The 21,540-nt window shown below is 40.8% G+C and overlaps 1 protein-coding gene across 1 annotated transcript in view; it reads right to left on the bottom strand.

The window, feature by feature from the left end:
- CSMD1 (CUB and Sushi multiple domains 1) overlaps positions 1-21,540 on the bottom strand; it is a 2,397,241-nt gene that overhangs the window by 203,855 nt on the left and 2,171,846 nt on the right. The window contains exons 51-53 of the mRNA XM_033936341.1: positions 16,124-16,318; positions 11,248-11,421; positions 5,861-6,034 (exon numbers count right to left, since the gene is read on the bottom strand). Coding sequence (XP_033792232.1) covers positions 5,861-6,034; positions 11,248-11,421; positions 16,124-16,318 — 543 coding nt within the window. The remainder of the gene's footprint in view (positions 1-5,860; positions 6,035-11,247; positions 11,422-16,123; positions 16,319-21,540) is intronic.

The raw sequence follows: 21,540 nt of genomic DNA, 5'->3' as shown, positions 1-21,540 counted from the left end.
CTCTACCTCTACATGTTTGAAACGGGTTGATAATTCTCTAGCTCATGGTCTTTGGTCTTGTGCAGTTATTGCTGCCTTTTGGCTGGCGGTCCGTTGTTATTTGCAGACCCTGGTGGGCTATACTCTTCCTTCACAGGTTGAGGGGATCCTCTTTTTGGCTAAGGGTTATCTGGGTGGGCTCTCTGTGGGTGATTATTTACTTATCTGCAAGGGCTATATAGTGGGTAAGAATTGTATTCTAAATCATTGGCTTCAGGACTCCCCACCCACCATTTGGTATCGGTGAAATAAATTCCATCTTCTTATGGTCAGCTTGGTTTTCTCAACATCATAGTAAGATCTTCTTGTCCAATTGAGCGTCTTATTTGGATACTTTACCCCCTCTGATTAAAAGCCAAGTAATCAACCGATTGCGGAAGCCAGTGGTACCCGTGTGGGTGGGACGGGATAGGGGTGGGGGGTTTTATCTTTAGGTTGGGGTTTGGCCAAGTCTGGGTATAAGAACCCAGCCCGGACTCTGAAGGTCCCCCCGCTTCTGGTGGTTCGTTGTTTCGTGCTCTGTATATTGCAAATGCTATATCAGCTGCTTTGTATGTATTTTGTTGATTCAATAAACAGTTTTGGAAAAAAAATAAAATAAAAACTGAAGAAACTGCAATAACCCATGTAACATTTTGTATTACATTCTAAGTAATTATATAGTTTCTACAATTGATGAAAATTAATATTTAAATAGCAAATTCTTCTCTGTTAAGACCAATGTGGAAAAGAAACCAAGAGTGGATCACATCTATTCTCAGCAAGTGAATATGTAAATGCTTTCTGCCAGAGAAAGAGGAAGTGCTTGATGTGTTTTTCAAGTTACATTTTATAAAGCTTATAGAAATCCAGTTACAGTATATTAGTCTTTAAAGGATCCTTTTACTTAGCTGAAGTACTAGAACACACTTACTGCAGCATAAAATAGCTTACCATGGGACACGTGCAGGCATCCAGTGGTAAGTTTGAAATTGGTGCATGGTGTGTGTGGGGGGGGGGGAGAGTTTGAGTCTGGGGCAAAAAATGAACATTTCCATTCTAATCAGTTACATTTCCACATGCTAATGGATTCACGTAGGATTGCAGTACGAGCCCTTAACACATAAAAAATATGGTAAGTGCTAAGACAGTAATTCATTTTAATAGCTGTGCATTAAAGGCAACATTAATGCATGGCAATTAATAGGAAAAATAGAAAAGCAGACATTTTACTACTGCAGTACAAATGTACATAAGAATTGCCGCTGCTGGGTCAGACCAGTGGTCCATTATGCCCAGCAGTCCGCTCACGCAGCGGCCCTCTGATCAAAGACCAGCGCCCTGAGACTAGCCCTATCTGCATACATACTGGTTCAGCAGGAACTTGTCTAACTTTGTCTTTAATCCCTGGAGGGTTTTTTCCCCTATGACAGACTCCGGAAGAGCGTTCCAGTTTTCTACCACTCTCTGGGTGAAGAAGAACTTCCTTACATTCGTATGGAATCTGTCCCCTTTCAATTTTAGAGAGTGTCCTCTCGTTCTTCCTACCTTGGAGAGGATGAACAACCTGTCCTTATCTACTAAGTCTATTCCCTTTAGTACCTTGAATGTTTCGATCACGTCAACTCTCAATCTCCTCTGTTTGAGGGAGAAGAGACCCAGTTTCTCTTTCGCTGTACGGCAACACCTCCAATCCCTTAACCATCTTAGTCGCTCTTCTCTGGACCCTTTCGAGTAGTACCGTGTCCTTCTTCATGTATGGCGACCAGTGCTGGACGCAGTACTCCAGGTGAGGGCGCACCATGGCCCGGTACAGTGGCATGATAACCTTCTCCAATCTGGCCTTAGCACAGTGGCATGATAACCTTCTCCAATCTGGCCTTAGCACATGGGCATGATAACCTTCTCCAATCTGGCCTTAGCACATGGGAAAAACTCGTGTAAGGGTGTAGTAAGGCTACTTTATACTGCAGCTTAGTAAAAGGCCCCCTAACTGAGACAGTCAATAAAAGTTATTGTGTTCATTGAATGTGGCCATTGGGAAATGTAGTAATTATTAACTCAAGAGTGCTCAAACCCTCTCTCACTCTCAAGTAGTGTTATTTAGGAAAAAGAGATGATGTACTTACCTAGAAATCTCTTTTCCAGTAGATAGATGAGACATTATAAACCAGTGGATAGTGGCCTAAGGCTCAAAGCTCATGAGCCATGCCATAACAGCAAAGTGACCCATGTCCTTAATGCAGACTTGAACCTGCGAAGTAGGTCAGAATGGATGCTCAACTGAAGGCCTCAACCCTGGCGAAGACACAACAGAGCTATGTACCACAGCCTATGAGGCCAGACGAGCCACCAGAATGATATGGCCCGGATAGTCCGCAATCTGCTGGAAGACTCGGCCTATCAAAGGTCAGGAAGGAAAGACATACAAGAAGATACCCTGAGGCCATGGCTACAGTAAAGTGTCGAAATCATTGATTCCGAGCTCGGATCTTTGACTGAATAATCTATCTGCTTTCATGTTCTTTGCTGTGGCCATGAGATTGAAGTGGGGCTAACCACAGCACTGCATAATGGTTTGGAAAGCTCCCGGGGTCAGAGCCCTTTTGCCTTGACCCAAAGGCTGTCTGCTGAGGAAGTTAACCCAATGTCAACTCCCACCACATGTACTACTGAGAGCACCTGGAGATGGCGTTCCACCCACAAAAAAGGCAAGCCTCCTGAGCCAGAGCGCCCTTCCATGGTAATTGACATAGGCTACCACTTGACTCTCCAGAGTCTTCTGCAAGCGCACTATGAGGAGTAGTGGCTCGTGGCCAGTAGGGGGGTGATGTTTATGGGACGGTAGTGGAATGGATATCAGATCATGATAGTGCAGTATTAAGTGCCTGTTTTCATGTGATTCTGGGTAACTCTAGTTAGATACAAGCATATGTGTCAGTTAAGGCCACGCCCAAAGAGAAGCGCACGAAAAACAGGTGAATAAAAATCTGAATATAAATGTAGCCAGGGCCAGAAAAACATACTACAGATTAATATAAGGGAAGGTATAATAATATTCTTTTTATGTACTTTGCTAATAGGCTAGATCATGAAGGAAATTAAGAGATACATGGACTCCATTTTGATTGCTGTCTTTTCTATATCTTCTCTGTCTTTGGAATCCATTTTGTTTTCCAAGTCTTTGTTTAGGCTGCTAAGCCATGTGGTGTTAATTGATACCAGATGTAGGCTAGCTAGGAAAAAATATCCCAAACTAAGATATAACAGGTATTAAATATGAATGAATCAAGTTATGAATGAAGGGGCCCCAAAAGTGTGTGATTATGTGTATTGAACAAAAGAATGGGTTTTGAAAAAACATATTATATATATTAGCAACCTAAAGAAATTCTAAAACAACATCTGGAAATAATTAAGTCAGAGACTCCTTCTCTAACATAGGAAGGCTTCTGTGGGCTAGATCCATGAAATTTGAAACTGTCAGCTTAGGGAGAGCCCTCTTTTCCTCTAAGGCTGACAACTTTTCAGCACCTTTGAAACTTTTTTCTTTTTCTAATTTTAAACACCTCCTTTGTTGATTTTTAAAGGTTGAGAAACTGATGATGTCACACTGAGCCAAAAGTATATAATAGAGTGACTTGAGATCTTAAACTGAGCACGTTATCAGAAAGCCAGCATTTTGGCAACTATAATGTTCTCCTGCTAATGCAACGGCTAATGCAATTATGCTTTATTCTTTTGGTGTCATGATTGAACAAATAAAAACAATAATTATATTTTGGTAACAAAACCTTTGCATTTAGCGTCAATTTGCATGTTTTTTATTATTTTTCACACCTTGAGCTTATGAGTGTGCCAGCGTCAAATGTCCCTTGCTCAACTAGAGTCAACCGAATGGCTCTGAGCTTCAACTGGACCATTTCCACAGAAATACCATTGAATGGGACACTAAGTACCATGAGCCAGGAGGCAATCCCCAGTGGTGTGTCCCTGCATACCTATTGTGGGGGAAGCCATCAAAACAGGTCTGTAATGTATCCCTGTGCATAGCCTAGTGAGAGAGTAAGACATACTGGACAGGGTGCATGTGTGATCTCGCCCAAGGAGCCACATCCAACAAGGCAGCCACAGATACCAGGACTTGAAGATAGTCCCACTCTGAAGATCCAGCGAGAGGCTAGAGAGGATAGAGAAACTGGACCTCTTCTCCCTTGAAAACAGGAGACTGAGAGGGGACATGATCGAAACATTCAAGATAATGAAGGGAATAGACTTAGTAGAGAAAGAGAGATTGTTCACCCTCTCCAAGGTGGAGAGAACGAGAGGGCACTCACTAAAGTTAAAAGGGGATAGATTCCGTACAAACGTAAGGAAGTTCTTCTTCACCCAGAGAGTAGTAGAAATCTGGAACGCTCTTCCAAAGGCTGTTATAGGGGAAAGCACCCTCCAGGGATTCGAGACATGATTAGACAAGTTCCTGCTGAACCATAACATACGCAGGTAAGGCTAGATTCAAACAGGGCACTGGTCTTTGACCTAAGGGCCATCGCGTGAGCGGACTGCTGGGCGTGATGGACCACTGATCTGACCCAGCAGTGGCAATTCTTATGTTCCTCCATCCTTTGCTGCTCCTTGAAACATGGGGGTCAGCAAGCTGGTCAGCAGTATAAGGATCAGAAACATTGACTGACTGAGACAAGGACATGCTCATAGAAGCAACGCCACTGAGAGACGCAGTGGATGTGGAATAGGACTGCGCAGGGGAAGAACGCCTGCTTCAAAACTGTATTTTTTGTTGTTGTTGTTTTATTATTTTACAACTGTTTAAGAAACTCTGAGAAAGTTTCCGGCTCCTGGGGCACAAAGTCACCATCTGATGACTTAACCATGTGTTTTGAAGGCTGCAGAGGGACCACAGCCGTGTGCTTGGAACTACCAGCCATGCCGAGCCCTAAAAATAAATAAAGCTGCTCCATTGGGCTAGCCGAGCGTTTTGTCACATGGTTGATCTGCCCATGCTCCTCAACTGGCTACGCCCCCATTTCAGAGTCACATACTGGAAATGAAACGCACCAATTTACAGAATGTGTATTAATAGGTGTTGATTAGGCTTATTAAATGATTAAGTTGTGTGTTCAAATTGACTGTACACATTGATTTGCATGCACAACTTAAGGCACCATATACAACATTTGGGGGTAAGTGTAGAAAGGAGATGTGGTTTGGACAGGTCTTAGGTTGGAACAAAATCTATATATGTATTCTTTATTTCATATCAACGAACAAAATCTATACATGTATTTTCCATTTCATATCAACGTGGATATTTGCAGCTGCTCACTTGCACATACAAATTTTTTAAATATGTTCATTAGAGTCAGCCCTTAACAGAAGGGATTAAAGGAAAGATCCACGCCAAACCCCATTCATTTCTTTCTCTTACCAAATTGAAACTAATGCCTCTACAGTTAATTTGGAACATTTATATAGTTAGTTTTCAAAAATGCCAAACATATATGTGATTCAGCTCATACATGAATATGTTCTGAAATGCCATGTGTACCTGTCAGAACTTACATATGTAAGTTGCAGAGTTTCTTCCATTAATGATATCTGTTTTTATACTTTTGTGAAATAACTGCTTCTATTGAACATGCTACCACCAACTATGTGTACATACTTGCATTTAGCTTAGAAAAGACTATATTGGCTAAGCATTTTCTAAAACACTGCCAGAACTGCATACTTCCTGAACTGGACATAACAGTTTTGATTGTAATGGAATAAGCAAGAATATGAAAGCATCAATCAAGAAAGATATAATACAAAAGCTACTTACAAACACAAACTGGAGTTTGCCCAGACCACTTGTGATCCTGTAGGCATATTCTTACAGATGTACCAACAAGTCGAAAACCAGGGTTGCACTGATAGACCACAGTATCACGGTAACTGAAGCCATCTCCACTTATATGACCATTCACTATTGGATCTGGAGAACCACAGTGACCAGCTGAAAATAATAAACAGATTGAAAATCATGCGTGGGATATTTGTGAAAGGTCACAGATTATATGTTTGTTCACATGATATTAAATTGGCTCTAAAATACTCTAGAAGTTGTGTAGAAGAACAAAGCTATAGCACCTAAGCTTGAATCCTATAACTTCTACCTTACCATGAAAGGCTTACTAAGGGCTCCTTTTATGAAGATGCGCTAGCGTTTTTAGCGCACGCTACAGTGCCGCGTGTGCTAACCCCACGCTACACGGAAAATACTAATGCCAGCTCTATGGAGGTGTTAGCGTCTAGAGCGCTAAGCATTATAGCGCGCGCTAAGTGCGCACTAAAACCGCTAGTGCACCTTTGTAAAAGGAGCCCTAAGATGCGTTATGTGCTAACATGCACCGATGCAATTTAAAATGGCGTATCGTGAGATGTGTATTCAGATATCCTGCGATAAGTTCCAAATATGGGTACACTAACCGTGTGCTAACAATTTAAAAAAATGTAGGAGGTGTATTTGGGAGAAGATAGTGGGCACTCCTGTTCCAATCAGTTACTGTCGCTACATTACTGTGAAGTAACTGATTAGCACAGGAGAAGCACATGAGCCCTAAATCCCTAAAAAATGAGGGAATCATTAGGGCATGGCCATAAATACATTACATTACATTAGGGATTTCTATTCCGCCAATACCTTGCAGTTCAAGGCGGATTACAAAAGAATTATCCAAGATGTATTACAACAAGAACTTACAAAAAATAAAATAAAATTGGTCATTTTCAAAAAGAGTAAGAAATGGGTAAGGTTATTTGTTTGGGGTAGTTGGCTTTAGTGAGAGATGGAGTTTGAGACTTGCGGTATTATTACTTTTTTCAGAGTTTTCTTGAAGAGTATGGTCTTTATTTCTTTTCTAAAAGTCTTGTAGTCGAGGGACAGAAAAGGTCATTTTTATGGTTGTGGTAATAATCACCATATCGCGTGGGAAAAAGTACAAGAGATGAATTTAGAACCTGCTATTAAGTGGGGATATGAACACGAACTTTAATGGAAGATTTCTTCAATATTATTTATCTTGGTTCTCAAAAGGATGAGAGTTATTCAAAACACGGCAGTGCGTTTAATTTTTAATTTGAAAAAATCGGAACAGGTAACACCTTACTATCAAAAGTTACACTGGCTCCTGGTAGAAGCAAGAATAATTTTTAAATTTGATTGCTTATGCTAGAAAACACTGCTTGGTTTTGCTCCAAGCTAACTTCTAAAGCATTTTGAATTATCTGAAGTTAACCGTCGTACCCACGGTATCTCTTTGTTTTCTTTTCCATCTTTAAAAAGTTGTTTACAGTATATAAAAGATTCCTTGAAACGGCTTTATCTTTTCAAGGGGGTAAATGGAATAAGAGTTTAAGTGGTTTGATTATGACTTCCCCCTTGTTACCAGGATTGTAGAAAATCATTGGAAAAACTGTTTGGTAAATCTGTATTATGCTTTTGCCAATTTCAAGAAATTTGTGATTTTATTAATAATGTAATTTGATATATCATCGCTGTGTTTTCACAGTTTTTCTTGTAAACCGCACTGAAGTGCAAGGTATTGCGGTATAAAATAGTTATTAATATTATTATTACTTTGGAGGAAATGCAGGAGAGGAGAGATATGATAGAGATGTTTAAATACCTATAGTATGTGGCATAAATACACACGAGGCGAGTCTCTCAGTTGAAAGGTTCACAGTCATAAGCGCACGGGACAAAGCTGCACCGACACAATTGAGCGCAAGAGTCCAGCGCGTCACCGTAAAAGTTTATTTTAAAGAGCTCCAAAGGGGGGGGGGTGAGAGGAAAATGCCCCCAGTTTACTTAATAGTGTTCGCACTGCCATTGGGAGTGGTTTTGGTGGGTTGTAACCCTCCATTATAGAGGAAACAACTTTTTCACTATTTTTTAGGGGAAAGGTTAAGTTTTCTGTATAATGGGGGGGGGGGGGTTACATCCCACACACATACCCCCCAACGGCAGCTCGAACACTATTAAGTAAAGTGTGGGGGGGTTCCCATCCACACCCCCCATCGGAGCTCTTTAAAATAAACTTTTACGGGGGCATGCTGGAGTCTTGCGCTCAATTGTCTGCTCTCTATTGTCGGCGCGGCTTTGTCCGTCGTGCTTTTGTCCCGTCACCAAGGAAATTCAAGTGTGAGAGAGCATGGAATGAGGTTAAGAAGTGATAGGCTCAGGAGTAATCTAAGGAGATACTTTTTACTGAAAAGGGGTGGTGGAGACAAAGACTGTGAATCCAAGAAAGCGTGGGACTGGCATATGGGATCTCATAGGGAGAGAAGGAAATAGCGCAGTGCATCACAAACTGTGTGCCGTGGTGAGATTCCAGGTGTGCCATAAAAGAGATGAGTCATCATTGCCGCACCAGCGCCTCTCCTCCACTTTGTCCTCCCCAGTGATGGAGGGATTTCCAAAACCAGGTAGTTTGGGTTTTGAAAGGCCCCCAAGCTCAGGTCTACATCTACAGGGCCTCTGAGCATGCGCAGATGCTGACATGATGATGACACGCACATGTATGTGATATAACCGGTTGATGTCTGCACATGCTTAGAGGCCCTGTAGATGTGGTGGAAAAATTTTGCTAGATACTGAGATAGTGGATGCTGCAGATGGGCAGATTCGATGGACCATTTGGACTTTATCTGCCATCATGTTTCTATGTTTTATTAAGCGACTAAGGGCTCCTTTTACAAAGGCACGCTAGCGTTTTTAGCGTGCACGCTAGCCGCTACCGCCTCTTTTTAAGCAGGGAGTAATTTTTCAGCTAGCGCGCTATAGCATGCGCTAATCTTGTGCATGTGCTAAAAACGCTAGCGCACCTTAGTAAAAGGAGCCCTAAGTTTATATAAAGGCTGAAATTTCAGAAAAGAACTTGAAACTATGGCCCAAACTTGATCTAAGGAGCTTAAGAAAGCCTTTTTTTGCTACTGATTCCATAACTATCCCTGGGTAGTTCATTGTAATGTATACTGTTGCCCATTTAAATTAAATTTTATCAGTGTTCAGATTCCTTGTGATGTAGGCATTCAAGAGATACTAATAGTTATTACAAATATTGTTGTTCTTATTTATGGAAACTGACCCATTCCATATGCTGTACATCAACCCGTTAAATCTAAGCTTTAATACAATATCATTCCATTTACTTTGAGGAATGCAGGGTGATTTAAAGTTAATAACATTTTATAGAAAATTGCTATTTATTGTGCTTCTTGTTCTTGTCATGTTTTATTTTCTTTGTCATATCATTACCATGAGCTGGCAGGAAATTTGCAGCGAGCTGGCACACATTTTCACCGGAGGGACAAGTACTGCCTGAAGATTCTTACAGAATCTTTCTGATGTCATAAGAACATAAGAATAGCCATACTGGGTCAGACTAATGGTCCATATTAGAGAATGACACGGTGACAAAATTCATCACCGTTCCCGTCCCTGCGGATAACCGCGGGAAATAATCCCATGTCATTTTCTAGTGTCTATTTCAACCTTAGTCCTTCTACACCAGCATTCTTCAAAGCAAAGCTTGCGGGTCAGTGGTTGTGGCCATTCATACTCTGATTCTTATGTGAGCCAAGGATAATGAAGCCATTGTGACATCACTGATGTGATTGGCTCTTAGGCACTGGTGGAATGAGGCATTATGACATCACAATATCTGCTCTGGATACCAGAGACTGTCATTCTGTAGTGTCTATCTCAACCTCAATCCTTCTACACCAGCATTCTTCAAAGCAAAGCTTGCGGGTCGGTGGTTGTGGCCATTCATACTCTGATTCTTCCCTCTCTCTTTAAAGAATGACATGAAGATGGTTTACCGCGGTTATCCGCGGGGACGGGAACGGTGATGAATTTTGTCACCGTGTCATTCTCTAGTCCATATACGCCAGACTCCTGTTTAATCCTGGCAGAAATCCTGGCAGAAATTCAAACATTAGCAATATTCCATGCTACTGATCCAGGACAAGCAGTGGCTTTCCCCATGTCTGTCTCAATAGCAGACTATAGTATTTTCCTCTAGCAACTTGTCCAAATCATTCTTAAACCCAGCTACACTAACTGCTTTAACTATATCCTCTGGCAACGAGTTCCAGAGCTTAGCTATGTTTTAACTGATCCTAGTTGTTTTAAAAGTATTATATTGTGTTTATTTATAATTCCAAGCAAAAACTAAGGAAAATGCACCGGGTCTGCAGTACTCAAATGAAGCAAAACCCATAAAGGACTGCAGAGTAAATTGTACAAGTCGCAGGAATTTTATTAAAAGTCAATAAAACATCATCCAAAAACTTACTCTTATGTGCATAGGGACCGGACCCAACATAGTCCAAATCTTTCTTCTGAACAGTAGAGTATACTGCTGTTATGCTATCCTGTCCTGAGGAAAGGGGTTTAGTCCAAAAAATTGCCTTATTTCCATTTCCTATTTATAAACTTTTATCAATACAGTTATAATACTACTTGATTCTAAGTAAAGCAACAAAAAAATCTTTCTACCTTTTGTCATTTCTGCTTTAATCAACTTCTCTTTGCTTTCTTCTTTCTATACAGCGCTTGTCCTCTCTCCCTTCCATGCAACATCTGCCCTCTCTTTGCCCCTTCCACCTAGCTTCTGCCCTCTCTCTCTACCCCTTCCATCTACTGCCCACACTTTCTGCCCCTTCCATCTATTCTCCACCCTCTCTCTCTTCCATATTGCATCTTCCCTCTTTCTATGTCCCTTCAATAAACTGTATATCTGAGGTCCCTTCTCTCCTTTGCACATGATTCATTTCAGCTTCACCCCCTCTCCATTTTTCTGTCTCCACCCCCTCCCCTATGCTTTGGCATCTCTCTCTTTCTCTTCTCCTTTCCTTCCTTCCTTCCCACTCCGCAAGAGTTTACCCAGCTACTGGATTGTTTATTATCATTGTAGACTTGATACGATCGTTTAGTCAAAAAGCCCTGAAACCATTTTAATACATTACCTGAAAGACCAATTGACATCAGACACTCAATCAGAATGGTATGATCGACCAGATCGAAGGCACTGCTTAAGTCTAATTGCAGAACTAGAGCACTTTTACCTTGACTAAAAAGGCTATGGAGGAAATCTAGTAATGAAGCAATTAGTCTCCTGCTACAATGCTGGAAGCTGAAAATTGGTAATAACATCTATTTACCTAGACACAGAGTTTCTGTGCCACTCCAGAGTCCATTTGCTAAGCACTCTCTCACATGAGATCCAACCAGAGTATATCCTGTGTTACAGGTAAATATTGTAGTGGCACCATAGACCATTAAAGTTCCAATTTTATTTCCATTCGGTGGAGATGGAAGATCCCCACATGAAACAACTGAAAGCGGAAAGAAAAGATGAGATAGAATTAAAAATATTATTATTTAGTATTTTAGATATCTGTAGCATTCTTTAAACTTCAAGAAATGTTATTTAATGATTGTTTTAGAAGACTATTCAAGTCAAACATTTTGCATTTTTTAAAGTTTTATATGTTGAGAACATAGGGTTAAATATGCATTTTTGTTCTCTGATACCTTATGGTACAATTAATTCAATCACAACTTTAAAAATTATCCCCCCCCCTACACACACTTTACTAAGCCACAGTACAGGTTTCTACTGTGACCCGGAGCGCTAAATGCTCCGACACTCATAGGAATTCTATGAGCATTGGAGTAGAATTGGAGCATTTAAGGGCAAATTCTATAAGAAGCGCCCAAAAGTTAGGCACCTCATTAGGCTCGGTTCAGCGTGATTCAAGTGAAATTGGGTGCTGTTTAATGAATCACACTGAGCGGAACCTATTTTGGAGGCGCCCAACAAATAGGCCAGCTCTAAGCACAACTAAAAGTTAGGCGCCTAGCTGAGCGCTTAAGCACGCTTAAGAGCAGCGATTCTGCAACAAGGCGCCTAACATGTAGCCACGCCCACGCCTAATGTGCATAGTGCCTGTTTTTTTGAAGGCCGCCTAAATTTTTAGAGGCTCCTTGTGGCAGAATCGCTCTTTCTTGATAGGCGCCTAAGTTTCAATTATTGCTGATTAAAAAGCTTCATTGAGCTTGTTAAATTGATTTAGATAGGCGCCTCCAAAATAGGTGCCTAACATTAGGCGCTGGTTACAGAATTTGGGCCTTAGAGCTCCGGGCTACGGTAGAATCCTCTTCCGCAGCTTAGTAAAAGGGGAGACAATTGATTAGTCTTAGTTACTGTAAAGGACAAAAACTATATTCTTCACAGCTCATAAAATCCATGCATCATTACCAAGGCAGGCAAACAAAATGCAGAACAATTTTTCATTAGCAAGCACTTTCCCTAATACAGACCAAAAAATGCATAGCACATACGTGGTCACTCATAAACCAGGTTAAAAAAAAATCTGATTAAAGAAGACCAAGTAAATGCAAACAAAAATACAATTGAGACATTTGACTCAAAAACATAGAGAAAGGTCTATTCTAAAAGATAGGTCCTGTTATTTTTCTAACTTATTCACATGTTAATATTACAAAATAAAATACAGTTAAATGAATGTGTAGTAGCAAAAAGTGAGTGATATACTAATTTATTTTATTTAACTGCCTGATGAACCAGTGTTTAAGCATGAACGACTAAAACCTGCATGGAACAGAGGTGTGACAGACTGGATAAACAGTGCAGGTCTTTATTTACCATGTTACATTATTACTATGTATATATTTTGTGCCGATATGCTCTAATTCAGGAGTGTCCAACCTGCGGCCCGAGGGACACATGTGGCCTCATGAAGTATTTTGTGCGGCCCCGGTTGAGGGCGATGCAGTGTTTTCCTTTGCTGCCCCCGGGTGTTTACCATCTTGCCGGCTCCCTCCTCTGTCTTGCTGCAGCGTTTGCACATTTGTGCAGCCCCAGAAACATTTTTTCCGGCCAATGCGGCCCAGGGAAGCCAAAAGGTTGGACTCCCCTGTTAAATAGATTCTTTTTTTTTTTTCCTCCACTTCAAAGGGAGAGGCAAATTAATTATATTCTTTCATATTGCAGCACATCTAAGATGTTAACTCCTTTCCACTTTCTCATCCAACTTGCACAGTCCATCTACACCTTGCATACTTACCACACACTTACCACATTTGAATTTGTGGTGGTTAATGAAATTTGCTCGGAAGGAGGAAAGGTGAATAGTGGAGTGCTACAAGGATTGTATCTATTCAATATTTTTGTGAGACATTGCTGGATAGAAGGTAAGGTTTGCCTTTTGTGGATGATACCAAGATTTGTAACAAAAAGTGGACAATCCAGAGGGAGCAGAAAACATGAAAAAGGATCTGCAAAAGTTAGAGAAAACTGGTCTAATCTTTGGCAACTAAAATTCAGTGCAAAGAAGTGCAGAGTGATGCACTTGGGGAGTAGAAATCGAAGGGAACCGTATGTGCTGAGAGACGAGAGGCTGATATGCACGAATGGGGAGAGGGACCTTGGGGTGAGTCTGAGGATCTGAAGGCAAAGAAACAGTGTGACAAGGCAGAGGCTGTAACCAGAAGGATGCTGAGCATTATAGAAAGAGGCATAACCAGCAGAAGAAAGGAAGTGCTGATAGAAACATAGAAACATGATTGGCCTGGTGGTCATCCAGGACAGGGTTGGGGACCACTGCTCTAAAGTATACATATTGAGATCTTTAAGTCTGTCCCTTTACACCTTATGATGAAGACTAAGCACCATTTTAGTAGCCTTCCTCTGGACCGATCTTTTTGTATCTTTTTGAAGATGCAGTCTCCAGAATTGTACATAAGTTATTCAGAGTAGTAAAGACGCAGAAGGATTGTGAAGACCTACAACATGACAAACACACTCGAGAAATGGGCCACGACATGGCAAATGAGGTTTAACGTGGCTAAGTGTAAGGTGATGCATGTCGGTAACAAAAATCTTATACACGAATTCAGGATGTTCGGTGCAGTACTTGGAGAGACCCCCCAGGAAAGAGACTTGTGAGTACTGGTAGAAAAGTCAATGAAGCCGTTTGCGCAATGCATGGCGGCGGCGAAAAGGGCAAACAGAATGCTAGGAATGATTAAAAAGGGGATCACAAACAGATCAGAGAAGGTTATCTTGCCACTGTACCGGGCCATGGTACGCCCACTCCCCCTGAAATACTGTGTCCTGCACTGGTCGCCGTACATGAAGAAGGACATAGTACTACTTGAAAGGGTCCAGAGAAGAGTGACTAAAATGGTTAAGGGGCTGGAGGAGTTGTCGTACAGTGAAAGGCTAGAGAAACTGGGCCTCTTCTCCCTTGAAAAGAGGAGACTGATAGGGGACATAATCAAAACATTCAAGATAATGAAGGGAAAAGACTTAGTAGATAAAGACAGGTTGTTTACCTTCTCCAAGGTAGAGAGAACGAGAGGGCACTCTCTAAAGTTAAAAGGGAATAGATTCCGTACAAATGTAAGGAAGTTCTTCTTCACCCAGAGAGTGGTAAAAATCTGGAATGCTCTTCTGGAGGCTGTTGGGGAAAACACCATCCAGGGATTCAAGACAAAGTTAAACAAGTTCCTGCTGAATCAGAACATACACAGGTAAAGCTAAACTCAATTAAGGCAATGGTCTTTGACCTAAGGGCCGCCGCAGGAGCAGACTGCTGGGCACGATGGACCACAGGTCTGACCCAGCAGCGGCAATTCTTATGTTCATAGGTCTCAGCAGAGTTTTATACAGGGGCACCAATACCTCCTTTTTCCAACTGGCCAAACTTCTTCCTGTGCACCCTAGCATCCTTCTAGCTTTCACCATCACCTTTTCAACCTGTTTGGCCACCTTAAGATCATCACATACCATGCTAAATAGAAATTGTAACACTTTTACAGAAGCTCATGTATTGAATTGTAACACTTTTACAGAAGCTCATGTAAACTGCTCTGAATTGACTTCCCAGTCATTAGTAGCGGTATAGAAGCTTTCAATAAATCAATCAATATAGTGGGAACATTTAAGTGAAGCAGACATCTGCAAAGCTTACTATATTTTGTAAGTTACTTGTATATATGGAAGATATACATACATTCTGTACATACATAGGGGCATACATAAATAGGGGCAACCATGCTCTGCCCATATGTATACACCCCTTGTAAATATGTGTTATGTAATTTAAATTAATAGTGGCATTCTAGCATAAATGTGCATAAGTGGACATATACATGGTACATGTTAGTATTATAGACATCTAGATATATATGCCTGGATTCTACATATGACATTCCAAAATTATATGTGCAAATTTTGGCACACCACCAACCTGCATGTGCAATTTAATTGAGTAATGAGCTGATAAATAGCAATAATTGGGTTCTAACAACCAATTATTGCAGTTAATTGGCTCAAATTAGGATTTGCACATGCATCTTGCTAAGTACTATTCTGTAAAGAGGTGCATGCAAATCTTTTAGTGCATAACTGAGCAAGGCATGTGGGAGGGATATTCACTAAAGATGCATGCAGTATTAAAGAATTTGGGGAATCTGTGCCTAACTTACGAGGATTTACACCAGGTTTCAGTTGGCATAAATCCTTATGTCCAAAGTTGGGCGTGAATCCCAGAATAATGCAGATGGGCAGACTGGATGGACCATTTGGCCTTTATATGTTTCTATATTCTATAAACTGCACTAACTCAGAGCATGGATTATAGAATAGCACACATTTTTTTCTGTGCCCAATTTTGGGCACCATTGACTGAATCTAGTCCATAATGCCCATGTAAATGTTAGTGTCCAGTTTATTGAATTGCCCTGTGTGTACCAGATATTCTAAGCCTTTTTGTTCCATTTGGAATCTATGGAAAAATACCTTGATGAAATAAATCATTTATGTTAGCTAAGATTGTACAAAAGGAATAGTATCTTGATATATGTTGGAATTATTCACAGAAAAATAGATAAGCAGACATTCATACAAGTTGTGCTCCCTATATAGCTGATCTCTGTAATTAAAAAAATAAATCTGGCACTATAGGCATTGAAAAAACAAATATTTTTGCCAATATATATGACTCTTACCCTTACAACTTGGCTTCTCATCACCTCCATTCCATGTTCCATTAGCTCTGCATTCTATGAGTCTCCGACCTCCTAAGTAATATCCAGAGCTGCAGCTCAGCATGATCTGAGCTCCATATTCATTCAGTGACCCAGAAACCAGTCTCCAAAGGACATGCTCTGAGAGCTGTCTCTCAATACTAGGACATGTCACAGCTGTAAAGACAGGACACTTTAGTGTGAATTTGTTTATTGTTTTAGAAAGTAATCTATTGTACCAATGTGCACGCAATTATAAGGACAACATTTTTCATACAAACTTTTCTACAAATTGCACATCATCTTACATGACCTGTACATTATAACCATGTGTCAGTACTGTCTAATACATGTAATTAATTGTGGCAGATAGCAATGTGGTATAATATTAAAACTGATAATATCATTGAGAAATGCATGCACACTTATTAATATATGGGCTCGGATGGATATTCAAAGCAAAAATACAGATGCTCTTTCACAATGCAAATTATACTAGGGAAACTATGTACATATATTTAAACCTGCTATTTAGTGTATAGAATTTCACCCATGAGAATACTTTTGGAATTTACCTTACCTATAGCTAAAAAAAAACCTCTTATCAAGATATGTGGGTAGACACAGAGAGCAAGCACATAACCTGAAACAAAATAAAATGACAACTGAAGATTGTCAGACTTTAATAATGAATTATTGATCTCTTCCATTAAACTTTAGGGTGGGTCAATGAATTACAGATCTTCGCGACCTAAATCACATCTTATTAATGGCATGCTGACAACAAGTAAGCTACATTTTTTATGTCTCATTGAGATATGGCTGCCTTCAGGAGAAGAATCCCTTCTTTACTGGGTCTAGGACGATTCATCGTGGTTGTTTATTGTGGCCAGTTCAGCGTTTAATTGGCCATGATGAATGCTCTAGATCAGGGGTGGGTAACTCCGGTCCTCGAGGGCCAGAATCCAGTTGGGTTTTCAGGATTTCCCCAATGAATATGCATGAGATCTATTTGCATGCACTGCTTTCAATGCAAATTCATTGGGGAAATCCTAAAAACCCAACTGGATTTTGGCCCTCGAGGACCGGAAGTTGCCCACCCCTGCTCTAGATCCAAAGTTTGTCTTGCTTTGTATTTTATAATTGTCTCGTATCCCCTATTTTTATTGTGTACATCGTTTAGAAATTTTTATAAGTGTTTTTATCAAATTTTAAATAAACTTGAAACTTGAACTAGAAGTTCTGCCTATTTGAGGGGGGCAATACCCCCGCCTCCCGTAGGCTGATGGACAGTGGGCAGAGAACCAATTTGCATGGAGTGAGCTGGAGTGTCGAGGGCAGAGACACCAATATGCAAGCTGGAGGGAGGGCTCGGCTTTTCCCAAAGAGGCAGGTCTGATGCTATTTGCTGCAGGAGGGCCAGGGTGTGTGCCACTCAGCTGCAGGTGGGGCTGGCAGGGTCTTCCACATATTAATGCACTTCTGAGCTCGCCATGCGCTGGGCCGGGGAGAAGATCCCTCTGGCTTGTTCAGAGCTCAATGTCTAGGATGATTTATAGCAGCCGCGATGAAACGATCTGCGATGAATCATCCTGTTCCATCTTTACCGGTGTCTCCATTTACCCCATGCCTCTAAAAGGAGTGGAGAACTGGCAATTATATATTCAAATAAGTTGAACATAACAGAACTTCCTTCAGATCGTTTTTCTTATTCAGAGGATCTTGTAGTAAAATTTCAAGGAACACATCCATTACATATGATATTTTACTAAGTGCCATTTTTGACCACTATGGAATGGAATGCTATTTTCCAAATTCTACCTGATGCCACTACTCGCTATCCCACCCTTCTAGTACTGGGTAACTTTAATGGTCATGTAGACAATTGGTTTCATCTCCAAATGGTTCATTTCCATTCTAGATTTTCAGATTCAGGTTTCCATCAGTACATTTCCAACACATTCAGCGTGACACAATGGATCTCATTAAAAAAAAATAAAAAAATTCCACTCTATTAGCTAATTTAGGAGGTCTTTCTGCTATCCCTATTCTATGGTTAGAATATTTGGTAAAATTAAACTTTCATATTTTATATGAACCCCTTTCACAGTCTCACAAGAGGTAATAAGAACATAAGAACTTCCATCTCCGGATCAGACCCATGGTCCATCGAGTCCGGCGATCCGCACACGCAGAGGCCCAGTCAGGTGTACACCTGATGTAGGTTTAGTCATCCATATCCCTCTATGCCTCTCATAAGGAGATGTGCATCTAATTTGCTTTTGAATCCTAGAACGGTGGATTTCGTAATAACCTCCTCTGGGAGAGCATTCCAGGTGTCCACCACTCGCTGCGTGAAGCAGAACTTCCTGGCATTTGTCCTGGACTTATCCCCCCTTAGCTTCAGTCCATGTCCTCTTATCCGTGTCATATTGGACAATGTAAATAATTTATTTTCCTGCCCTATTTTGTCGATGCCTTTCAGTATTTTGAAAGTCTCAATCATGTCCCCTCGCAGTCTCCTCTTCTCAAGGGAGAACAGTTCCAGTTTCTTGAGTCGTCCCTCATATTCCAAGTTCTCCATACCATTTATTAGCTTCGTTGTTCGTCTCGGCACCCTCTCCAGCATTTTTATATCCTTCTTTAGGTTGGGAGACCAATGTTGGACATAGTATTTCAAGTGTGGTCTGACCATTGCCCTATAAAGCGGCATTATAACTTTCTCCAATCTACTCGTGATTCCTTTCTTTATCATGCCTCACATTCTATTTTTGCTGTGCCGCGCATTGTGCTCAGGTCCTTTTCTTGTTCGCTCTTACCCAGAGTTGCACCTGACATTCTATATTCGTAGTCCTTATTCTTACTGCCTAAATGCATTACTTTGCACTTTTCCACATTAAACTTCATCTGCCATTTCTCCGCCCATTTCTCTAACTGAAACAAGTCACTCTGGAGTACCTCGCTATCCTTCTGCGATCTAATTGCCTGGCATAGCTTTGTGTCGTCAGCAAACTTGATGATCCCACTTGATGTTCCTTCTTCTAGCTCATTTATGAAAATATTAAATAAGATGGGCCCAAGTACCGAGCCCTGGGGCACACCGCTAGTCACTTTCTTCTAGTCCAAGAACTTCCCATTTATACCCACTCTCTGCTTTCTGTTCTCTAGCCATTTGCCTATCCATCTTAGTATATCTCCCTCTATTCCATGGCTTTGTAGTTTCCTGAGAAGTCTTTCATGTGGAACTTTGTCGAACGCTTTTTGGAAGTCCAAGTATATTATGTCCACCTGTTCTCCATTATCAATATGTTTGTTCACAGTTTCAAAAAATTGAAGTAAATTCGTCAAACATGATTTCCCTTCCCTGAAGCCGTGTTGACTGGATCCCATCAGGTCGTGTGTGTCCAAGTGCCGGACTATGCTATCTTTAATCAGTGCTTCAACCATCTTTCCAGGGACAGACGTGAGACTCACCGGTCTGTAGTTGCCCGGTTCTCCTCTTGATCCATTTTTGAAAATTGGTGTGACATTCGCTATCTTCCAATCGTCCGGTATCTGGCCAGTTCTAATTGACAGGTTTGCAAGTTTTTGCAATAGTTCTCCGATTTCAACCTTCAGTTCTTTTAAGACTATTGGGTGAATTCCATCAGGTCCAGGGGATTTGCACCTTTAAGTTTGTCAATCTGGTAGTATATCTGGTCCAAGTCCACCTCTACTGTGGTGAGGCTGTCCTCTATTACTCCTTTGAACACTTTCACTACTTCTGGTATTGTTGCAGTGTCCTCCTTCGTAAATACAGATGCATAAAAGGAATTTAGTTTGTCAGCAATTTTTTGTCTTCCTTGATGTACCCTTTTCTGCCCTGGTCATCCAACGGTCCCACCGCCTCTTTTGCGGGTTTTTTTCCTTTTATGTATCTAAAGAAGGGCTTGAAGTTCTTGGCCTCTTGTGCTATTTTTTCCTAGTAGTCCTTTTTGGCATCCCTCACCGCCTTGTGACATTTCTTCTGCACCTCCTTGTGTTTGTTTTGAGCTTCGGTTGTTTTTGTGCGTTTCCATTCTTTAAAGGTGTCCTTCTTTCCTTTTATGGCTAACCTCACTTCTCTAGTAAGCCTTTATTTTCCCGTCCTTTGGTTGTCTGGCAAAAACACCTTCATCTACTTGATCATTATTTTATTAAGTCTATTTTTACTAGATTTCCTGAAAATTACATTTCTTTTGAATCTTGAGGTGTAAGTCCTGAAATAAGATACTGTTCTTCATGGATTTCTAGATTGAAGACAATCTTTAGTGCACTCCAAACTCTTTTTAGGATGAAAGCAACCATAGCATTGTCATGGACTTTAGATGCTGAAACAGCAAATCCAAATAGTGGGATGACTTTGAAGGAAACATAGAACCATTGAAAATGTAATCATGCGTAAGACCCAATAGAGATAATTTGCATAGTATTTGAAGAAGGCAAAAAGGATTCTTTTTCACATCTAGTTGGTGATTCACCAAAACATAGAAACATGATGACAGATACAGGCCAAGTGGTTCATCCAGTCTGCCTTTACTCAGCAGCCACTATCTCCTTCTCTCCCTCAAAGATCCCACATGCTTGTCCCACACTTTTTTGAATTCAAATACAGCCCTCGTCTCTACCATCTCTAATGGGAGACCATTCCATACATCTATTACCTTTTCTGTTAAAAATTATTTCCTCATATTACTCCTGAGCCTATCACTTCTTAACCAATTGGATGGAAGATATGCACTAGATGTGGTGTATTTGGATTTTAGAAAAGACTTTGACAGTATTCCACATAGACGTCTAATAAATAAACTGAGTGCCCTCAGGATGGGTCTTAAATTGACGGGCTGAGTCAAGAACTGGATGAGTGGAAGGCGACAGAGGGTAGTGATCAATAGAGATTGCTCTGAGGAAAGGGATGTTACCAGAGGTTCTGTTCTTGGGCCTGTTCTTTTAAAAATTTTTATAAACGATATTGCTGAAGGGTTGTCGGGTAAGATTTGCCTCTTTGCTGGTGTGAATAACATGAAGAAAGACCTGGCAAAGCTTTAAGATTGGTCTGAAATTTGGCAGCTAAAATTTAATGCTAAGAAGTGCAAGGTCATGCATTTGGGCTACAAAACACCCGAGGTAATGATCCAGTTTAGGGTGTGAAGAACTTATGTGCACGACAGAAGAGCGGGACTTGGGTGTGATTGTATGTGATGATCTTAAGGTGGCCAAACAGGTTGAAAAGGTGATGGCAAAAGCTAGAAGGATGCTAGGTTACATAAAGAGATGTATGGCTAGTAGGAAAAAGGAGGTATTGATGTCCCTTTATAAGACTTTGTTGAGACCTCATTTAAAATATTGTGTACAATTCTGGAGGCTGCACCTTCAAAAAG

This window comes from Geotrypetes seraphini, chromosome 3 (assembly GCF_902459505.1).
Source record: "Geotrypetes seraphini chromosome 3, aGeoSer1.1, whole genome shotgun sequence".
Classification (NCBI taxonomy): Eukaryota; Metazoa; Chordata; class Amphibia; order Gymnophiona; family Dermophiidae; genus Geotrypetes; species Geotrypetes seraphini.
The sequence above is the reverse complement of the archived record's forward strand: the minus strand, read 5'-3'. Positions and strand labels throughout refer to the sequence as shown.